The sequence below is a fragment of the Platalea leucorodia genome, assembly GCF_965183815.1.
Source record: "Platalea leucorodia genome assembly, chromosome: 1".
Taxonomy (NCBI): domain Eukaryota; kingdom Metazoa; phylum Chordata; class Aves; order Pelecaniformes; family Threskiornithidae; genus Platalea; species Platalea leucorodia.
In genome coordinates, this window is record NC_138823.1 from 42,579,967 (window position 1) to 42,597,295 (window position 17,329).

General features: G+C 40.5%; 1 protein-coding gene across 1 annotated transcript; it reads left to right on the plus strand.

Annotated features, from left to right (window-relative positions):
• Positions 1-4,489: 4,489 nt before the first annotated feature.
• Positions 4,490-14,009, plus strand: LOC309591560 (epidermal retinol dehydrogenase 2-like; the record flags this gene model as incomplete). Its single annotated transcript, XM_082314080.1, has 6 exons — positions 4,490-4,819; positions 8,745-8,876; positions 10,360-10,459; positions 12,150-12,294; positions 13,290-13,412; positions 13,916-14,009. The coding sequence occupies 6 exons, from the start codon at positions 4,490-4,492 to the stop codon at positions 14,007-14,009; spliced, it is 924 nt and encodes a 307-aa protein (XP_082170206.1).
• Between the last annotated feature and the right edge of the window lie 3,320 nt (positions 14,010-17,329).

Consider the following 17,329-nt stretch of genomic DNA (forward strand, 5'->3'; position numbering starts at 1 on the left):
GCTTGGGGAGGAGTGGCTGGAGAGCTGTCTGGCGGAAAAGGACCTGGGGGTGTTGATTGACAGCCTCCTGAACATGAGCCAGCAGTGTGCTGAGGTGGCCAAGAGGGCCAATGGCATCCTGGCTTGTATCAGGAATAGTGTGGCCAGCAGGACCAGGGAGGTGACAGTGCCCCTGTACTCGGCACTGGTGAGGCTGCAACTCGAGTACTGTGTTCGGTTTTGGGCCCCTCACTACAAGAAGGACAGTGAGGTGCTGGAGCGTGTCCAGAGGAGGGCAACAAAGTTGGTGAAGGGTCTAGAGCACAAGTCTTATGGGGAGAGGCTGAGGGAACTGGGGTTGTTTAGTCTGGAGAAGAGGAGGCTGAGGGGAGACCTTATTGCTCTCTACAACTACCTGAAAGGAGGTTGTAGTGAGGTGGGGGTTGGTCTCTTCTCCCAAGTAACAAGGGATAGGACGAGAGGAAACGGCCTCAAGCTGTGCCAGGGGAAGTTTAGGTGGTCAAGCGTTGGACCAGGCTGCCCAGGGAAGTGGTTGAGTCTCCATCCCTGGAGGTATTTAAAGGATGGATAGACGTGGTGCTCGAGGTCATGGTATAGTGATGGACTTGGCAGTGCTAGGTTAACGGTTGGACTCGATGATCTTAAGGGTCTTTTCCAACCTTAACGATTCTATGATTCTATCGTTCTAACCTTTACTACCAATCAAGAGGCCAATGAGTTAAACTTGCATTTACTATGCATGGCCTAAAGCAGTTTTGACAATTCAGTGTATCACAACAAATATATACTTACTGAAATATTATGTCATCTTTATCACCTTGGCAACTGCAAGTGTGCCAGAGGATTTCTGATCTGATCTGAATTCTCTCAGTGCCAGGAGGCACACAAGGCGCGAACATCGTTCTTCCACTTCGATCGGTCTGCGGCTGCGTGCTCTGGAGTCCCAAGGGCCACAGAGCAGTCTTCTGTTGGTTTTTTCCTCAAGACATGACCGATCCAGTTCCATCTCCTCCTCCTCACTTCATTACTGATTTTCTCCATCTCCGAGTTGATGCTCGTCGTTTCTGCAACTTTTTTTTTTTTTTTTTTTTTCCGGGAGGAGGTAGTTGGCCTCCTGCCCAACCCCCATGACTTGGAGGGCCAGTGGTTTTTCTGTCAGGGTGGCCTTCCCTTAGGCTGCGTTGGTTCGCGGCACCTTCTTCAATTTTATCCGGTGCACCCTCCAGAGAGGGATCCCCTATCCACCACCCAGGAGACGCGCCTTCTAGCCGTGCAGCCCCAGCCGAAGGTGCCAGAGGATTTACACCATGAAAAAACCTCAGCCGAATCCCTCGCTACATGGGTAGATTTTAGCATGTGTGTTTGATCAATTCTTATGCAGTCAAAAAAATAGGATGGTGATTTATTGTGATAGACTCGCTTGATAGGCTTAATTTGATGTGTTTGCTGTAACTTCTCATAACATAGAGTATATACAAAATATACAAGAGACGCATAAATCTGCTAGTGTACTGTCAGTATTAGATATTCTCAGCTGTGTGGTTATTTCTGTTCTTGATCTTGTTAGTGGGGTACCTTTAACTTTTAAATTGACCTATTTGTGCATTTACCCTGTTTCATATGTTTAACAGCTTTGTTATAATTAAAATTAATGCCAGCCATCTGAAGGTTTGTTACTGGAAGATCAATAATAAAAACACCTCTCAAAGAACTGTGTGCATGGCTTCTCTCACTGTAGCTTTTTTTTTTTTCTTCCAATGCAGTCAAAGATTGTAGACAATTTCATTACTGTATTTTTACTATCACTTATGAAATGGAGCTTTTGGTACAAGCCATTTGAAGTTCAGTGCAGAGAAAGTTAAGTTTGGGGCTAGTTACTGTCCATACAGCAGCCAGAAGAATAAGTTTCTCTTTGACAACAAAATTCCACATTTTGAAACACTGGGACAAAAATGGGACAAAAATCCACACATACACAATTTCCAAATGCTAAACAAGTCTCTAAAGGAGCCATCAAATCTAGCTGGCGGTGAGAAGAATGCGACCTATCCTAAATACACGGTGTATTCCCCAAGTCCTTTGTCACTTACCATGTCCACTCCCTATCTAAAGCTAGTAATGAGCTGTAACCCTCCACTACCACACTGAAGTCTCTAATTTAGGTATCTAAATTATTAATCACCATTGCCATCTTGGCTACTTATGGAATGATAGCTAGCTGCTCCTTAGGTCAGCTCAGTGTAAAAGCAGGGAAGTTATGTGTTTACATACTTGCATAAGCATGTGCTTTGGAGACAGGTTCCTCCTGTTACCTTACAGCCTGGAAAGTGCTGGTTGCAACACCATTCCTTACCAATATGGTTTACCTTGAAATGTTGTCCTAATAAACAAGCATCTCCTCTGGTTTGTTCATAACCAGGAATTCATTGCGGAATCATTTCACCTTCCCCTTCCCATAATCTTCTGCTTTTGCCATGTAATTACTGATTACAGCATAAGACATGTGGAGTTACCTTACCCACCTATTTTGCATTGGTTGGCACCTTGTTTGGAAGCACAGTTCGTTGAGGCTTTCAGATCTGCCTTCAGCCTCAATAGGTGTATTTCAGCTTCACCTTTTCCTGAGATCTAAATAGAATATGCAACAGTTAATTGTGCGTGGAAGTACATAACTTCCACACAATTATTATTAGCACTGCAAGTGTAGAATTTTCCACCATATTTCTTGGTGTAAGTTACATCAAATTATGTGAACTACCATTTTATTTCAGCTGAAGTGAAAAATGCCCCATGATTCCCCATAAACTGTAATCTGAATTGTGTCCACAACATAGATGTGTGGACCAGAGCACACCATGACTTTATTCAAATTCTGTCCTTCTATGACTTGCCGATAAACAAAGCAAGACCTTCAGTATCACTTATTCAAAATGCAAAGGACAGCAAATAAGTAGTGCCCTCTTCATTTGCCTTTTTACATAAACAGTGCATGGAAGACGTCACGGTGCTCGAGACAGGCTGGGAACATAACAGGAAAAGCACAGTCTTACGGGCCTAAGCAGGAACATGGCTTTCTATTCAATCTTGGAAAAAAAACGCTGACACTACAGTGGTGGGGGACTGGAGTTTTAAGGCTGAATAATGTATGTATGGAAAACTGAGGAACCACAACTGTCATTTTAAAGATGTGAAACAACGATAATAAGGTTGTTTCACTCTTTTCTAGGGAGACATTTACGATCAGCATCTCCCTTTTTATTCCCATTCCAGCAAGCGGGCAAACTGGAGAAGAGTAATTTATGATATGAAGTAAGAAGTGTTTAACTTCATAACTACAATAAAGTAGCAGCAGAGGAAGGAAAGAGCACTTGCTTTTGAAGTCCTTGGCCAGGTCATTCCTCAGGTCCTAAGTGAGATGCCAACCTGCGATGCCACCTGCCCGGTCCCGGCAGGTAGGTCACGGGAGGGAAGGTGAGGCAGCAGCACGGTTTCATGACGCAGGAGCAGAGGGTGCCACCCAACAGATGGCTTTGGGAAGCCACCCAGGACTGACCACACTTCCCCAGAGCCGGGTGGCCTCTACACACACACACACGCACAGAGCCAAAGCCCTGGGGTCGGGCTGGGCCACGGCGGGCAGGCAGGTGCGGAGCAGCCGACACCAGTGGTGAGCCTGGCGGGTCCCGCTGGCTGCGGGGGCCGGGGGCCGGGTGTGGGGGGCAGCCTGCCGAGGGAGGGGATGCTCAGCCCTGCTGGGGCAGGACTGGAGGGAGGTGGCGAGGGGACCACCGCCGCAAGGAGACCGGAGTGGGGTGGGTGCTCCTTCTCCTGAGCCTCGCAGTTCCCATCCAAAATACTGTGAAGGAAATGATATGGTCTAAATGCAGGATAAAAATCAAGGATCGTAACTCACAGGGCCATGCTTTTCTGTGTGGTTGGTAATTTGCTCACAAATGAAAATATGCTCTGTGATTTTGGCCACATGGCATTGGAAAATATACACGATATGGATATGTTCTTATTGCCTGCTTTCTGAAACAGCAGATCACATTTTCTGCTAAGGAGGACACTTTGCTTTCTAAGGTTGATATCATGCCAGTGTTTTCAGTACTTTTTTGTTCAGCTAATATTATCTTGCTATGAAAACAAAGTACTCTATAGCCATTGCCACAGCATATATGTATAAAATGTATGTTACTAAACCTTTTTAAAAACCTACGTGGAAGCTGAGGACTCTGGAACGAAACAGCAGGTATGTAGGATCTAGCAGAAGATATTTGCTTTAATCCTACTAGTAAGAAGCTGGCAGCTTTCACAAAACAAGACTTTAGTAATGTATTTTGTACCTGCACAAAAGGACAATGTGAAAGAAATAGCAGTTTGAAAGTCAATCTCTTTTTTTAGTCAATATCAGTGGTTTGAAGGGCCAGTAACATATTGTATTTCTGGGTTTGTATAACAGAAGAGCGGTGTTTGTGCCTGAAAAATCATGTTCAACTTCAGAAGCATCCTGAAGCTACTACAGTTCCTGAAATTATTATTTTTTTTATTTTTTGAGAATTTCACCTTATTCATATTTCCCCCGTGCAAAAAAACATTTGCTGGGGAAATAGTGCTTATTACTGGCTCCGCAAATGGGATTGGAAGGCAGATTGCCTTGAAGTTTGCTCCTTTGGGAGCAACCTTGGTTCTTTGGGACATTGATGATGAAGGTAACAAAGAAACAAGCAGATTAGCTGAAAAAAGTGGAGCTAAACGAGTGTTTGCCTACCACTGTGACTGCAGCAACAGGGAGGAGGTCTATGAACAGGCAGACAAGGTAAGATACAGCTTCTGACTTCTGATTTGGCTTCTTGCTTCTGATTTTTTGTTTCTTTTTAGTAGTATATGCTCTTGAAATTTTTTTTAGAAACTGTACTATTCACTAGAGGGAAGTAATCATGCAGGGCAATAACTTTCTCTTTTTGACAAGTGGCTTCTAGATGGAACTTAAACTAGTTTGCAATAAAGTAACTAGGTTTAATCTGTTCTGCCGAGATTTATCCATTTCCAGTCTTCGTTATGAGATGGTAACTTCTTTTAGATTAGGATTCTGGTAAAACATACAGCAGAGGTTATCTCCATGTATTAGCTTGTTTAGGCTTTAAAATTTCTTTAAGATATCAAGAAATAAAAAAACTTTAAAAAACAGTGGAAATGGGGGAAAACAGTGGAAATGGGGGGGGGGGGGCTTTTCTTTGTCCATTTGTTTAGAAAACTGTAGTTCTGTAAGGGTGATGTGATGTGTAATGGTTTCAGAAATATCATCAGGGTATGGCTGGTCTCCAGTCAAATTGATGATTCAGCTTCAGTTTATTTTTTGGTCAGTCCAGCTGGAAAGTAAGGTAGAGAAGGACTCCATTTTAAAGGAGATTCTTCTGCTGTGCTGACCTATGCTTTGTAAACTATTACTTTTTATTATTATTATTATCAGAGTCCAGAAATTGGACATTAAATTATCATTATTAATTCTTACTTGTCCTTAAACTACGTACTGCCTGAAAATATTTCCCAATATAACCTCACTTATAATCCAGTTACCCACTCTGCCGTTTCATCCAAGGATAAATTCTTCTTTTGTTAAATTTTCATATATGTACTTATATACATTACTCTCAAGTCACATCTTAGACATTCTATCTCCAAAGACATACATCAGAGAAATTAGCTAACATAGTTCATGACACGTCAATGTTGATAGATTGTTTTGGAATAGCCTTGAAATGTAACATTAATTTTCTATGAGTTGTCGGGGGGGCTCTTTGTTTTGTGGTTGTTGCTTTTAATTTTAACGACAACAGATTAATTCCTTCTGAACACAGCTAGGAAAGTTTGAAATAAAGTGTTTTTCCTCCAGAAATGCTCCCAATGAAAAGCACTTCTAAAGGGTAAGTTGGTTTCAGTACCTGTAAGTATCTGGAACTGCAATTCTCATGCTTGCAGTCAACAAGGTATTATTTTACCCGTACATGTTAGCGGCATTTCAGGCACAACCAACTAACAGCGCACAGAAAAAATTTCTATTTAGGGCCATTGGTTGTAGATGTTAAGAACCACGAGTGGTATCATAGTATTACTTGGACAGTGCAGGCAAGGGTATATCGTATTATAATAGGATGTCTGCAGAGATGAGCAAGTTGTTGAGTGTTCTGTACTGACCCAACACGTAGTGTTCAAGGAGGATGATCTTTGCCAATTACTCGGGCAGTACAGATGATGTGATCCTCACTGTGTAAGACATTGATTACGACTCCTGCAATTCTGGACTAAGAATCCCAGTAATTTCAACAGTCTTAATATCTATTATCACTTCCCAGCAAGATGAAAAATCAGTCTGAGCAACTCGTGGTCAGTAATTCAAATATAACACTTTATTTGCAATGATATTATAAATCAAATGGCAATTCTTCTAAAATCCTCTTTTTGCAAGAAAAAAACTCACTTTAGAAGTTACCAAGATCAAATATCTCTAAAAAATAACATTTTAAATTGTCATTAAATCCCTATTCCCATAAATGCTATCTGCTTCTTGCAAAGACGTTCATCAAAATGATTAATTTAAGCTTTTGCAAGTAATTTCTCTGTTAGACATTCCTGTTGACGCTGAATGTTTTGAAATGATTTGTTTGTTCTTAGTTTAGCAGAGTCTCAAAGGTTTGTTTTGTGCACTCAAGTAATTCTCAATCTATCTCCAAACACATTAACTGAATCAGCAAGGGGGCTCCAGCCTGCCGAATTTGCTGTGCCCACATCAGGAGAGTGTTCTGAAGTGCATCGGCTGACCTACAAGCAGAAGCTCAGCTGTTTCAAATTCAGGAATTGGTGTTAAGGTGTTAAATTATTGTTAACTCTACCAACATCTTTGCAGGTATTTGCGTGAACTGAACAGTCACGTAGGAGCCCAAAATTTTTTTAGAGCAAGAGTTTTCCAGCCAGGGTCTTCCTCTACTCTTGGAAATACCTGCGACTTTTTGATGGGTAATATGAAAAGGCTTGAGCTTGGACACAGAAGATAAAGCAATAGCAGAAAAGTTAAATTAATTGCTTTGGTTTGGAATATTCACTGCAGAAAACCCTAGGTATCTTCCCATAGTGGAACCTTTCTTTCTAGGAAGCAAATAAGATCATCGAAGTCCATAAAGAAGAGGTTTTAGAGTAAACTGGTGAAGTGACACTGATCAGGCAGTGTCCACCTGGGAATTCTGAAGGAAATCAGATATGGATCTGATGAGCTAGAAATGCATGGGGGGTGTTTTGCTGTGACAGATATCCAAGGAACAAAGAGTAGTAAATATGCCAGTTTTAAAGAGGACTTGAGAGGACATAAAGAAGCTACAAACCTGTATTACAGAAAATGAGTAGAAACAATAATAAAGAGAAGAATTAATAGACACCTAAAGAAATACATAATAATGAATAATCAGCTTGACTTTTTGTAAATGGAAGTCAGGCTTCCCACATTTTCTGGGGTAGTGATTAAACAGGTCAAATGAAGCTGGATTAAATAAAATGCTACTGTTGGGGAAGCTCTGTTGTCATGTGAAGAAAAAGAGGATTGTCCTATGGACTGACACAGTAGTTAAAAGGTATGAGTGGGGAGAAAGTACAGATATATCCCACAAAGGAAGAGCTGGGTAATCCTGCCACACTCAGCAGTGTCTAGATTTGCATTCATTTGTGGAGATGGAAAGGTGTTAGTATGCGAGCCCTGCTTGTCTACGACAAGGAGAAAGCCTGACACAGCTGGAGGAGCATCAAACCAGTCTTCACTGAACACCAAGGTTCCATGAAAGAGCCAAAGCAAGGTCAAATGTTGGGGCATCAGATCCAAGCACCTATTTCCAAATTGCCAAACAGCAGTATATCTGGGATTTTTATGTTTTTGTAGTGATTCCATAATTTTTGAGACACAAAATAACCATTTGCCTCTAGCACAGAAATCTCTGCAGTGAGCCAGATTCTTAATACTATAAGTAAATCTTGGCCATCTGCTTTGATATAAATCCAAATCATGGAATAAAATCTTTTTATAACAAACCCAAATGGAGTTAGTTGTGATTTTGGCCTTCTCTCCAAGTGATGTTTTCTATTTATTCCATGGTACATGCTTCTGTACTCAGAGGATTGCTATCTGCCAGTGATCTGAGCTGAATTCTTTCCTGTTCAGTAGGAATTATATGGAAAAGGGGTTGAATAGGCTTGGCTGAGGAAGATAGATTCTCACAATACCAGAAACAGGGGACAAGAAATGTTCAGGTTGCAATTAAAGCATGCTCACAGTGCACACTAAAGCTTTGTAATTGATTACCTTAGGTTCCTGTGGAAACCAAAAGTATTCTGGAGTTCAGGAAACGATTAAACAAATTCTTAGAGGAAAAAAAAATCATTGGGATACGTTAAATACAAAGATATAGATACCTTATGTGTCTCAGGAAGATCCTAAGCTTCAGAGTGTGAAAAGTTGAGTACGCTGGAGGAGACCTTAAGAGTCCTGGTCCTTTTTTCACTGCTTTCCACCATGAGACAAGGGCTATGGTACCAGATGGCCGATAACCCTTTGATCTGATGCAGTACAACAGTTCTTACATACTTACATTTCCAGTAGAGATATAAATAATTGCAAATATCACTAACCATTTTCATAAATGAAGCACAAGAGGCAAGGATACTTTCTAAAGCTTTCTGTTTATCCTTTTTTTATTCAGGTTAGAAAAGAAGTTGGGGATGTTACTATTCTTATCAATAATGCTGGCATACTGATTGGGAAAAAGTTTTGTGACACTCCAGATGCAGATTTTGAAAAGACCTTAAGAGTCAACTTCCTTTCTCAAGTCTGGGTAATGTATTTTTTTTTCTCTCCTGGGTGACCGAAAGGTACAGGCAAGTATTTTAGTGTGAGAATCACCATGGTGGCACCTACCTGGGGAATGCGGTTTGGAATAGGGATGGGAAGGGCCTTGAATGGGGGAAGATACATTTTTTTTTAATCATCCTATAATTGGAGACACACCAAATGGACAGTCTCTCCACTATGTCTCAGTAATGTTAACACAAGCCTGCCTGGGCACTCTGGTAAAGCAAAAGTTTGTGCAAGCATATTGTGAAACATGCTCTGCCTGTAACAGCTGTGGCTGAAGTTAGTGCTAACATGATGATATGTAACTTTCCTGCTCCTGATGTTTGCTGGCCTCAGAAAGATTTGCCTAATAGACTTGTAGCGTTCACACCATGGTTTAGTGGTAGACTTGTCAGTGTTAGGTTTATGGTTGGACTCAATGACCTTAAAGGTCTTTTCCAACCTAAATGATTCTACAAATCTATGCTGCACGTGTTGGTGTCAGTCTTCAGGCTGTGCTTTTATTCCTAGTCACCATGTGCTTTATGTACATAGAAAACTAATCTGATAGTATGTATTATTTTTGCTTTGTTTTCATACCTCTGAAGGAATTCGCTGCTATTTGGGGTCTCAGTTGACCTTTAGAAGGTTTTGTTGTGAGGGAGTTTTACCCTTGCCCCCTCTTGCATTTGTTGTTTATATGCCTAAGCGAGCAGCCTGCATCAGGGAAAAATGTAGCATTGCAACTCCCCCACTAAATGGCATTTCTCAATGGAAAATCATTGCAGATAGAAGTCCTCTAATCATTTCCCAGACCACAGCAAATCATTCTTCCAAATACTTAAGGCGAAGGGACTGGGAGAGATGTTCCTCCTGACAGGTCTGGAGAGACATAGGGCAGGAGGACAGTGACTGTGGGCCCTCAACCAAAAAACCATGTACTCAGCACACACATCTGGAGTCAAATAGACATTGCAGGACATCTCAGCTATTGAAAAAGTTTTCTTACTGCTCTTGTCTTTTTTCTTATCTTCCCCCTCATAAAACACTAGCATCCTCCATATATAGTTAGTATCACCCACAGTGGTGGTCTGGGGTGCTGGAGTTGTCAGGCAGTTCGGTTTCTAACAAACAGGGCCCACAGACAGCTGAGCTGCCCTTGATGTGTTGACTTCTAGCTCCCTCTTGTGTACTGAATCTTTGGTAATAGTCAGAGGACTCAAACCGTGAGGAACCAGGAGGCAGAGAAAATACAAACTTTGCTGCTTTTAATAACACGATTTTAATGCTGACAGACCTTCAGAGAGAGGGCGGCCATTCAAGGAAATGCTGTCTCTCATTTATAAATTCTTACAGAGGTAGAAAGTCAGTTGGCTTTCTGCATATTGAAGCCCCAGAAAGCAAATCAGGTTGTAAAGCCTAATTTGGAATGCAACGTTTTTGCCATGTCTAATTACAAAGGAGTTTTTTTATATGTCTCTTAGACTTGCAAGGCCTTTCTTCCAGCCATGATGACCTGTAACCGTGGACACCTGGTTAGCATAGCCAGTGTAGCAGCATTGTTGGGAACCTACAGAATGTCAGGTTAGTATTGTCAAGTGCCATTACAAATTAGACCTACATGCTAATAACTTTTCTTGGAAATCTCATAAATGAATGCTTAAGCAGTTTATACTGACATATTGAACATTCAGGAAGGGCCTGCAGATACAAAAGGTGGTGGTGTATTGAAGAGGATGATGGTGGCACGTTGCCTGAGTGGCACAGGGAGCTCACTGCAGATTTTACTGTCTGACTGCAGCCTGTCTTATCTCCACAGAAGAAGGACAACACAGCTCGTATGTGTGCAGTGGGAGGCAGCCCTGCACACAGGTTGTCTAACACTTTCTCATGCCAGGTTTTCTGCAGACAAATATTCAGAGTCCTATGTGGGTTACACCTGGAACTATATACCTAGTTGGAAAATGGGTTTCAGGTCCAGAAGGCGTTTTGGCAGAATTTTCATTAACATTAATTTGAATGAACTGTGGCTTAAGCTATTTAACAGCTCCATATTCTCAGCTGTTTCCCTCAGGAGAGCTGTCTGCTACAGTCCTGACTATTTCATCAGCCTGGGTCTGCTGCCCAGTCTCTCCTCCAGCCTCTCTGACATCCTGATCGTATCTCTTAGGTCACCCTGTGAGACTGTGAACTTCAGTGTGATAAGCATCTCTTGTTTCTTCTGCTGATTGATGGTGTTACTGTAGTGTTTATTTGCCACTTGGGTCATCGCTGGGTCAGATTCGGTATTGATAATAGGTCACGTCCGGCTTTCATCATTTAACTGTAAGGCTTGTGAGAGTGGACTGGCATCCATCCATGATAACTTTTTACACCGTTGCTATGCATTTTTAGGTTGTATGGTTCTGTCACCCACTATGGGTGAATCTCTGAAGAATACCAAACTGGCTCTGACGCCACTTTTTGAAGTTACTCTTTTAGCAAAATTGGATTTCGTTATATGTAACAACTATTTTCACACACATTTGAAAAAGCCTTAGGAAACCACATGTAAGTTCCTATATTAAAATAAAGTTCTTACAGTTGCAAAACTGTAGAATAATTTAGGTTGGAAGGAATCTCTGGAGGTCATTTGGTCCATAACCCCAAATAAAAGCAGGCCCAAATTAGATGAGGTTGCACAGGGCCTTGTGAGGGCAAATTTTTACTGTGTCCAAGGATGGAGTTCCATAAGTTCATCAAACAATAAAAATCAGACAAGATTCGGTCTTCCCGGGCAAACAAAATGGTGTTGTAGTTGCAGGGTAAATCAGAAGAAGAAGTAATAAGTTGAAGCAGCATTTATAAGTAGGGTATTTAGATTTTACCACTAGAAATAGTTCTTACTGAAATGTAAGCTGTGATATTAAAGGATGAAGACATTGTGAACCGAAAGAATGCCTGGCTTGTATATGAGTACCTGGAAATGCACATAAAATGTTGAATAAGCTCATCTTCCTGTATTTCTCTATAGTGCACTGAAAAAAAGTCCTCTGGAAAGGATTAATCTTATCCTTAGACAACTGTGTATCAATCATGGGAAGAGCCATTAACCTTTAGAGTTAGCATCACCAACATGCAGAGCATCCTTAAAATACTAATTACAAGATTGCTAATTACATAACTAAGTAATATCAGGGCTTAAATAGTATTACAAAACATTCAATTCTGTATATAACACTTACCATGGTGCTTTTGACATATTTTGGGTATTTCTTCTTTCCTCACTTTTCAGATTATACTGCAAGTAAGTGTGCAATCATTGGAATGATGGAAGCCTTAGATTCGGAACTGTATCATGCAGGAAAACAAGGCATTAAAACGACAATCATTTGCCCTTCTATTGTTAATACTGAATTAGCTAAAGGTGTTCAAACCCCGTAAGTAAAACTTAGATTATGTACTATTTCATATGTAAAAAATAATCACTACTCACTAGATATGCCATATTCAGTCTCTAGCTAGTATAACATTCGTTTGCTTTTCAATTCAGTGTTTTTGCCCTATTGGCACGTACAACTATGTCTCCTGACATAAGAAATCCAAGCTTTGCATGCAGTTAATAATTGACATGCAACAGAGACTGTATAATAACCTCACAGTCATTAACCATTCCTTAATGGTCAGGGATGCACAGCAGGATTTAAGGCAACCTTATTTGTCAGTAGAATGGGCACTGTTGAGGTTCTCTGCCCCAAGTACTTTTAGCGCAGTGATTACAGTTACGGCTGTCAGGATACCCGTGACCTATTGTTATTAACTGTATTAGCAGGTACTATACTTGTCTGAGTGAGAATAGCTGTGGTGGTAGTATCTGGTGGGTTGCTGTATTGTTGTAGTGATGGTAGAGGCTGCAGGCACCGAATTAGCCATTGCAGTAGTGCAATACCAGTGGTCTTGCTTTTTCAGTGCTCTGTTCCTGCTTCCACCATTCATCATCCTGTAGTAGCGTACATTATCCAGAGCACAGCCTTTCTCCTGGCTGGAAACAGGCCTGGTCCTGGTCTATTTAGCTGTCACCTCAACGACTACAGTAGAAAAGGAGGTGTGTGGAGGGCAGAACTATTATGCATAGAACAGCATATAGTATGGCTTAGCTTGGAAGTTTTCAATGCCACAGTCACTAGGGGCATTAACTTCATTAGGGTCGGAGCAAGGCTTGCACAAAAGTCATTAAAATTCACAACATCACCAGAGTGTTTTCAATTTATTTTGATGATAGCAGGAACAAGGAAGACTGGAGAGTCCTTTTCAAGAACACTTGAGGGAAAGGGGGGAAATTCTTAAATGAGTTAATTAAATTATTTCTGTGTTAGAATACATCTCAGAAGTAAAGTTTCATTATTTCATAGCGCTTTGTTTCTTGTTTCACCAGAAACCACCTTTTACTTCCTGTTTATGAGGCAGAGTATGTTGCCAGCAAGATCATGGATGCAATTCAAAAGGAAAAGTTTTATCTAATCATGCCTCTGACTTTACACCTTCTTGCTTTCAAAATGTAAGACTGTGACTCATCTTCTAGTATTGCCTTCTTTCCTTTGCCATACACCTGCAAAATCAGCAGGAAAGTTTAGTAAAAACAGTCCTTTAGTTAGTATTCCTGCAGTCAACCCAGTTATATGTACCCAATTATGAAGAAACAGCAGTTTTAATTTTTAATAACCTAGGTGAATAGCATTTCTCCGGCCACTTCTGTCTCTAATATACGTCTTAAGCTATAGTTGGGTATAGAAGTTTCAGAAAGTTTCCTCGGATGGTACACTGAGACTAATGCCTGGACTAGAACTGTCTGCTTCCAGTGGCTGCCTCCACCACTGGCTGGGCTTTCACAAAACAGCTTGGTCTGTCATTCATTTCCGCCATTCGTAACACGGGAGCACCAAATATGTTACTGCCAGACGTTAGAAGTATTGAGCACATATAATGAATTTATCATTTCTTTATTTACAGAGTACATTTTTCTAAAAAAAATATAAGCTAACTCGGTGTTTGTCTCATCAGTCTCATTCCTAGAAAAATGATACTGCTCTTCGAATCTTGCCTTAAGATCACCAACATCTTCGATAAAGGCTTCGGTCAGAAGAAAAAGGATTGAAAGCAAAATATTCTGAAGACCTTGAGTGCCATCGAATTGAAAATTTTCAGTAAAAATTAATTTTGAATCATGTTTATTCTTTGATAGAAAATTTGCTTCTTGTATGATATTTGACATTGGTCAGCATGCAATTTAATTCTTCATAACTGTCTTTTCATCACTGATTTTTAGCCACAACCCTCCCTCTCTCTCATTTCATGACGACATGCTGCTTTTATCTGAGTTCTCAATAAACGTCAGTAACACCAGGCAGGGATGTTTGACTTCATTTCATACTCTCAATTCTCAATTTCTGAGCAAAATCTCAAAGCATGGGAAAAACGCACTACTGTTCATGCAGAAAGGAAGAAAACACAAAGCATTTAACGTATTTGCCTTTCAGGGCCAAAATAGCACTGCAGTTCACACAAAGCCGACATGAAGAAGGGCGCTGTGGGATGATGTGCTCTGGCTGGTGAGCTGCGCGGGGAGCCTGTGTCCTGAAGGAGGCAACGGCAATGAGCGCTGGTAAAGTGCGTGCAGTGCTGTGCCGCTTACCGTGCTCCTCGTTAGTCACAGCACACTTTTCTAAACACAGTTCCATGGGAAGCATGTGCCTCGGTTTTAATCCATGGCTAGAGGCTGATATTGGACCATTTATCAAAGGCTGTGGCTTAGAAAAAGCATTTGTAAAACTGTAGTGGCGGCAAAAAATCATGTGCCTACTCAGAAAGGAAAGATGATGAAGCCCCACAGTCAGATGAAGCAGACAGGGAAAAATCCTTTCTAGAAATTACTTATATGGTAATTAATTGCCACTATAAATTTTGTAAAATGTTCCCACAACAGAAGAGTCAGAGGTTATAGACACAGGCTGTGCGGTGAGCATCTACTGCAGGCAGCTGCATGGTGAAGACTGGTGAAGTCCATAGGCTTCTGACTCCCTTCTCTGACCCTATAGGCACCTATGTGGCTTTGCAGCACCCTCCTGAGGCCAGATAATTGGGTTAAGGTGCTGTGTCCCAGGTTAGGTCCCTGAAGTCAGCAGCTGAATCTGGACCTGCAAACTGGTCCACACCGTTCTTTTGAGTTTCAGTGACCTCAATAAAATTACTTAGAAAAATGTTGACTTAAAAGTATTGTGAAGAATCTGTGCAAGAAATCTGTGGCAGTTTTCTGAGTAATTTTTAAAAAATCATTAAAATTTAAAATTACATAGGTATCATGTTAAGTGACTGAGAACTTTGCATGGACTGTATCACTTTCAGAGACTGACTTTTCAATGATGTAGCCTGTTTGTTAGTGTGAAACATAAGTCTGCTCTAAATCATGGGAAAAGAAATAAAGACAGAAGGAAGACCTCATGTATTCTTGGACAATTATGGCGTGGCTCTTGGGCAAAATCTCTTCTTATATTTGGAGAGAAGTCACATCCATCTCCTTCAACTGTTTCTAAATGAAATTACAACCTAAAGGTCCTAAAGGAAAAAACTCCCCAATAGCACAAGGTCAAAGATTAGCAATGCAAAAACATGTGCTAGTAATTCATTGATAAAAATCAATCCTCATGCAAATTTCCAGAAAATACTAACATGAAACATTCAGAATCTGCTTAATTTAAAAGTAAATAAATAAATTGCAGACCAGAATAGGAAATCTACAAAGCATAGTTTATAAAACTCCACTGTAAGGAATTAAGGAGAACCTTGAACGGTCATCTATTGCCCACATTTTTCACCATATTTCTATTGTACTTAACTAATCCCATACTTACAATCTCCCTTCCAGCTACAAACACCTATAAGAGTGCACACTCCAATTAAAAACCTATTTTTTTGAATCCCAGTGTTTTCAAAGTGCACATACATCCAGTAAATTCTTTAATATACCCTGTAGATATTACTGGGAAAATTTTAGCTGAGAGAAGGAGAAAGCTATCTGAAGTTCGGCTCGCAACATTTATTGATTTCTATTTTGAAAAACTCTCTAGGTGATCAGTAATTGAAATATGCTTTTCTTCCTACTAATGAGCCAGGAACAAAGTCTAAATTGCTCCCTGCAAATAATGATCCTTTTCTCAACTGCAAACAAATATGTGGAATATTGGGATTTCCTTCTTCCGCATGAATGTTGCAATTTGGCTCTAGATCTATGATTGCTTTTAAGTATGGTTGCAGGAGACTATACAAATTGGCATGACATTATATTTGTGAATGTATTGTGGGCCTGAATATGCTTAAGACATGATTTCATTGCTTGTGCTGTAGAGCTTATGAACAGGGCACACGAGGTGAAGACATACACTTAAAAATGCTTTGTAAAATGAGGCTCCCACTTGAAGTAGTTACCTGTTAGTGACATTAAGATTTGGTGGACTAGCCATCATTAAAAACCTCGTTATGTCAGGATGGAATATTTACAGGCAAAGAGCACATTGTAAGGGCTCTCCTTTCAGTACCTTTTTTTTTTTAGTTTCTTTAACTAAAATATGCCAACCTTACCGCCAACACTCGCAGTTTTAAGTTTGCCATCTATATACACAGGACATGAGAAGATTAAGAATAATATAAAAGAAACAATGCTTTATTTTCTAAGCCGTGTTTCACCTACTCTGCATAGCCGCCCTGCAGAGCCTTATTCTGTATTGCTGCAGTCTCAGCCAAGGGCACTCTTTGGCTCCATTTCTTTTGGCTAATCTGCTTGTCTCCAGAAGGAATTTGTAAAGCTTATGCTTTCTAAGTCTCACAGAGATCTGTTAGATCTTCTTATCAGCCCTAGAAATCAGGAACTCATTCTTTTCTATGAAAATACGAGGAAAATATTTCATTTTTTATTTTTACAGAAAAGAAGTGTGGTGGATCCCGTAACACAATTCTAAAACTGTAAGCCAAACCTTCCTATTTAAGTTCAGAAGAAGCAATTGGATGCTGTTCCTGTTTTTTAATGTAAAGTTATCTTTTGTGTTTTGAAACACAGTGCGCCACATAAGAAGTATCTTAGAGTTACTGACAGCTCCTGAGAAATGTGTGCTTTCCTTCGAGGCTTTCATTTTACTCATAATTCCTCCACACGAAATGATGTTGCAGGGGAAATTCTGTTATTTCTGAAGCTGCAAATGGGACTGGAAGGCAGGTTATCTTCATTTTTTCTCCTTTGGGAGCAATCCTGGTTCTTTGTAAAACTGATGAAAAGGGACAAGAGGATCAGCAGGATTAGCCATGGGCTGAATCTACCCGTGTTGCTGCATGAATAGAGAGATAATCTGTGGTGTCATATAAAATACGGTTTCTTGCTCTTGTTTTATACCCATTAGTACAACATATCTTTTCAGAGCATATTTT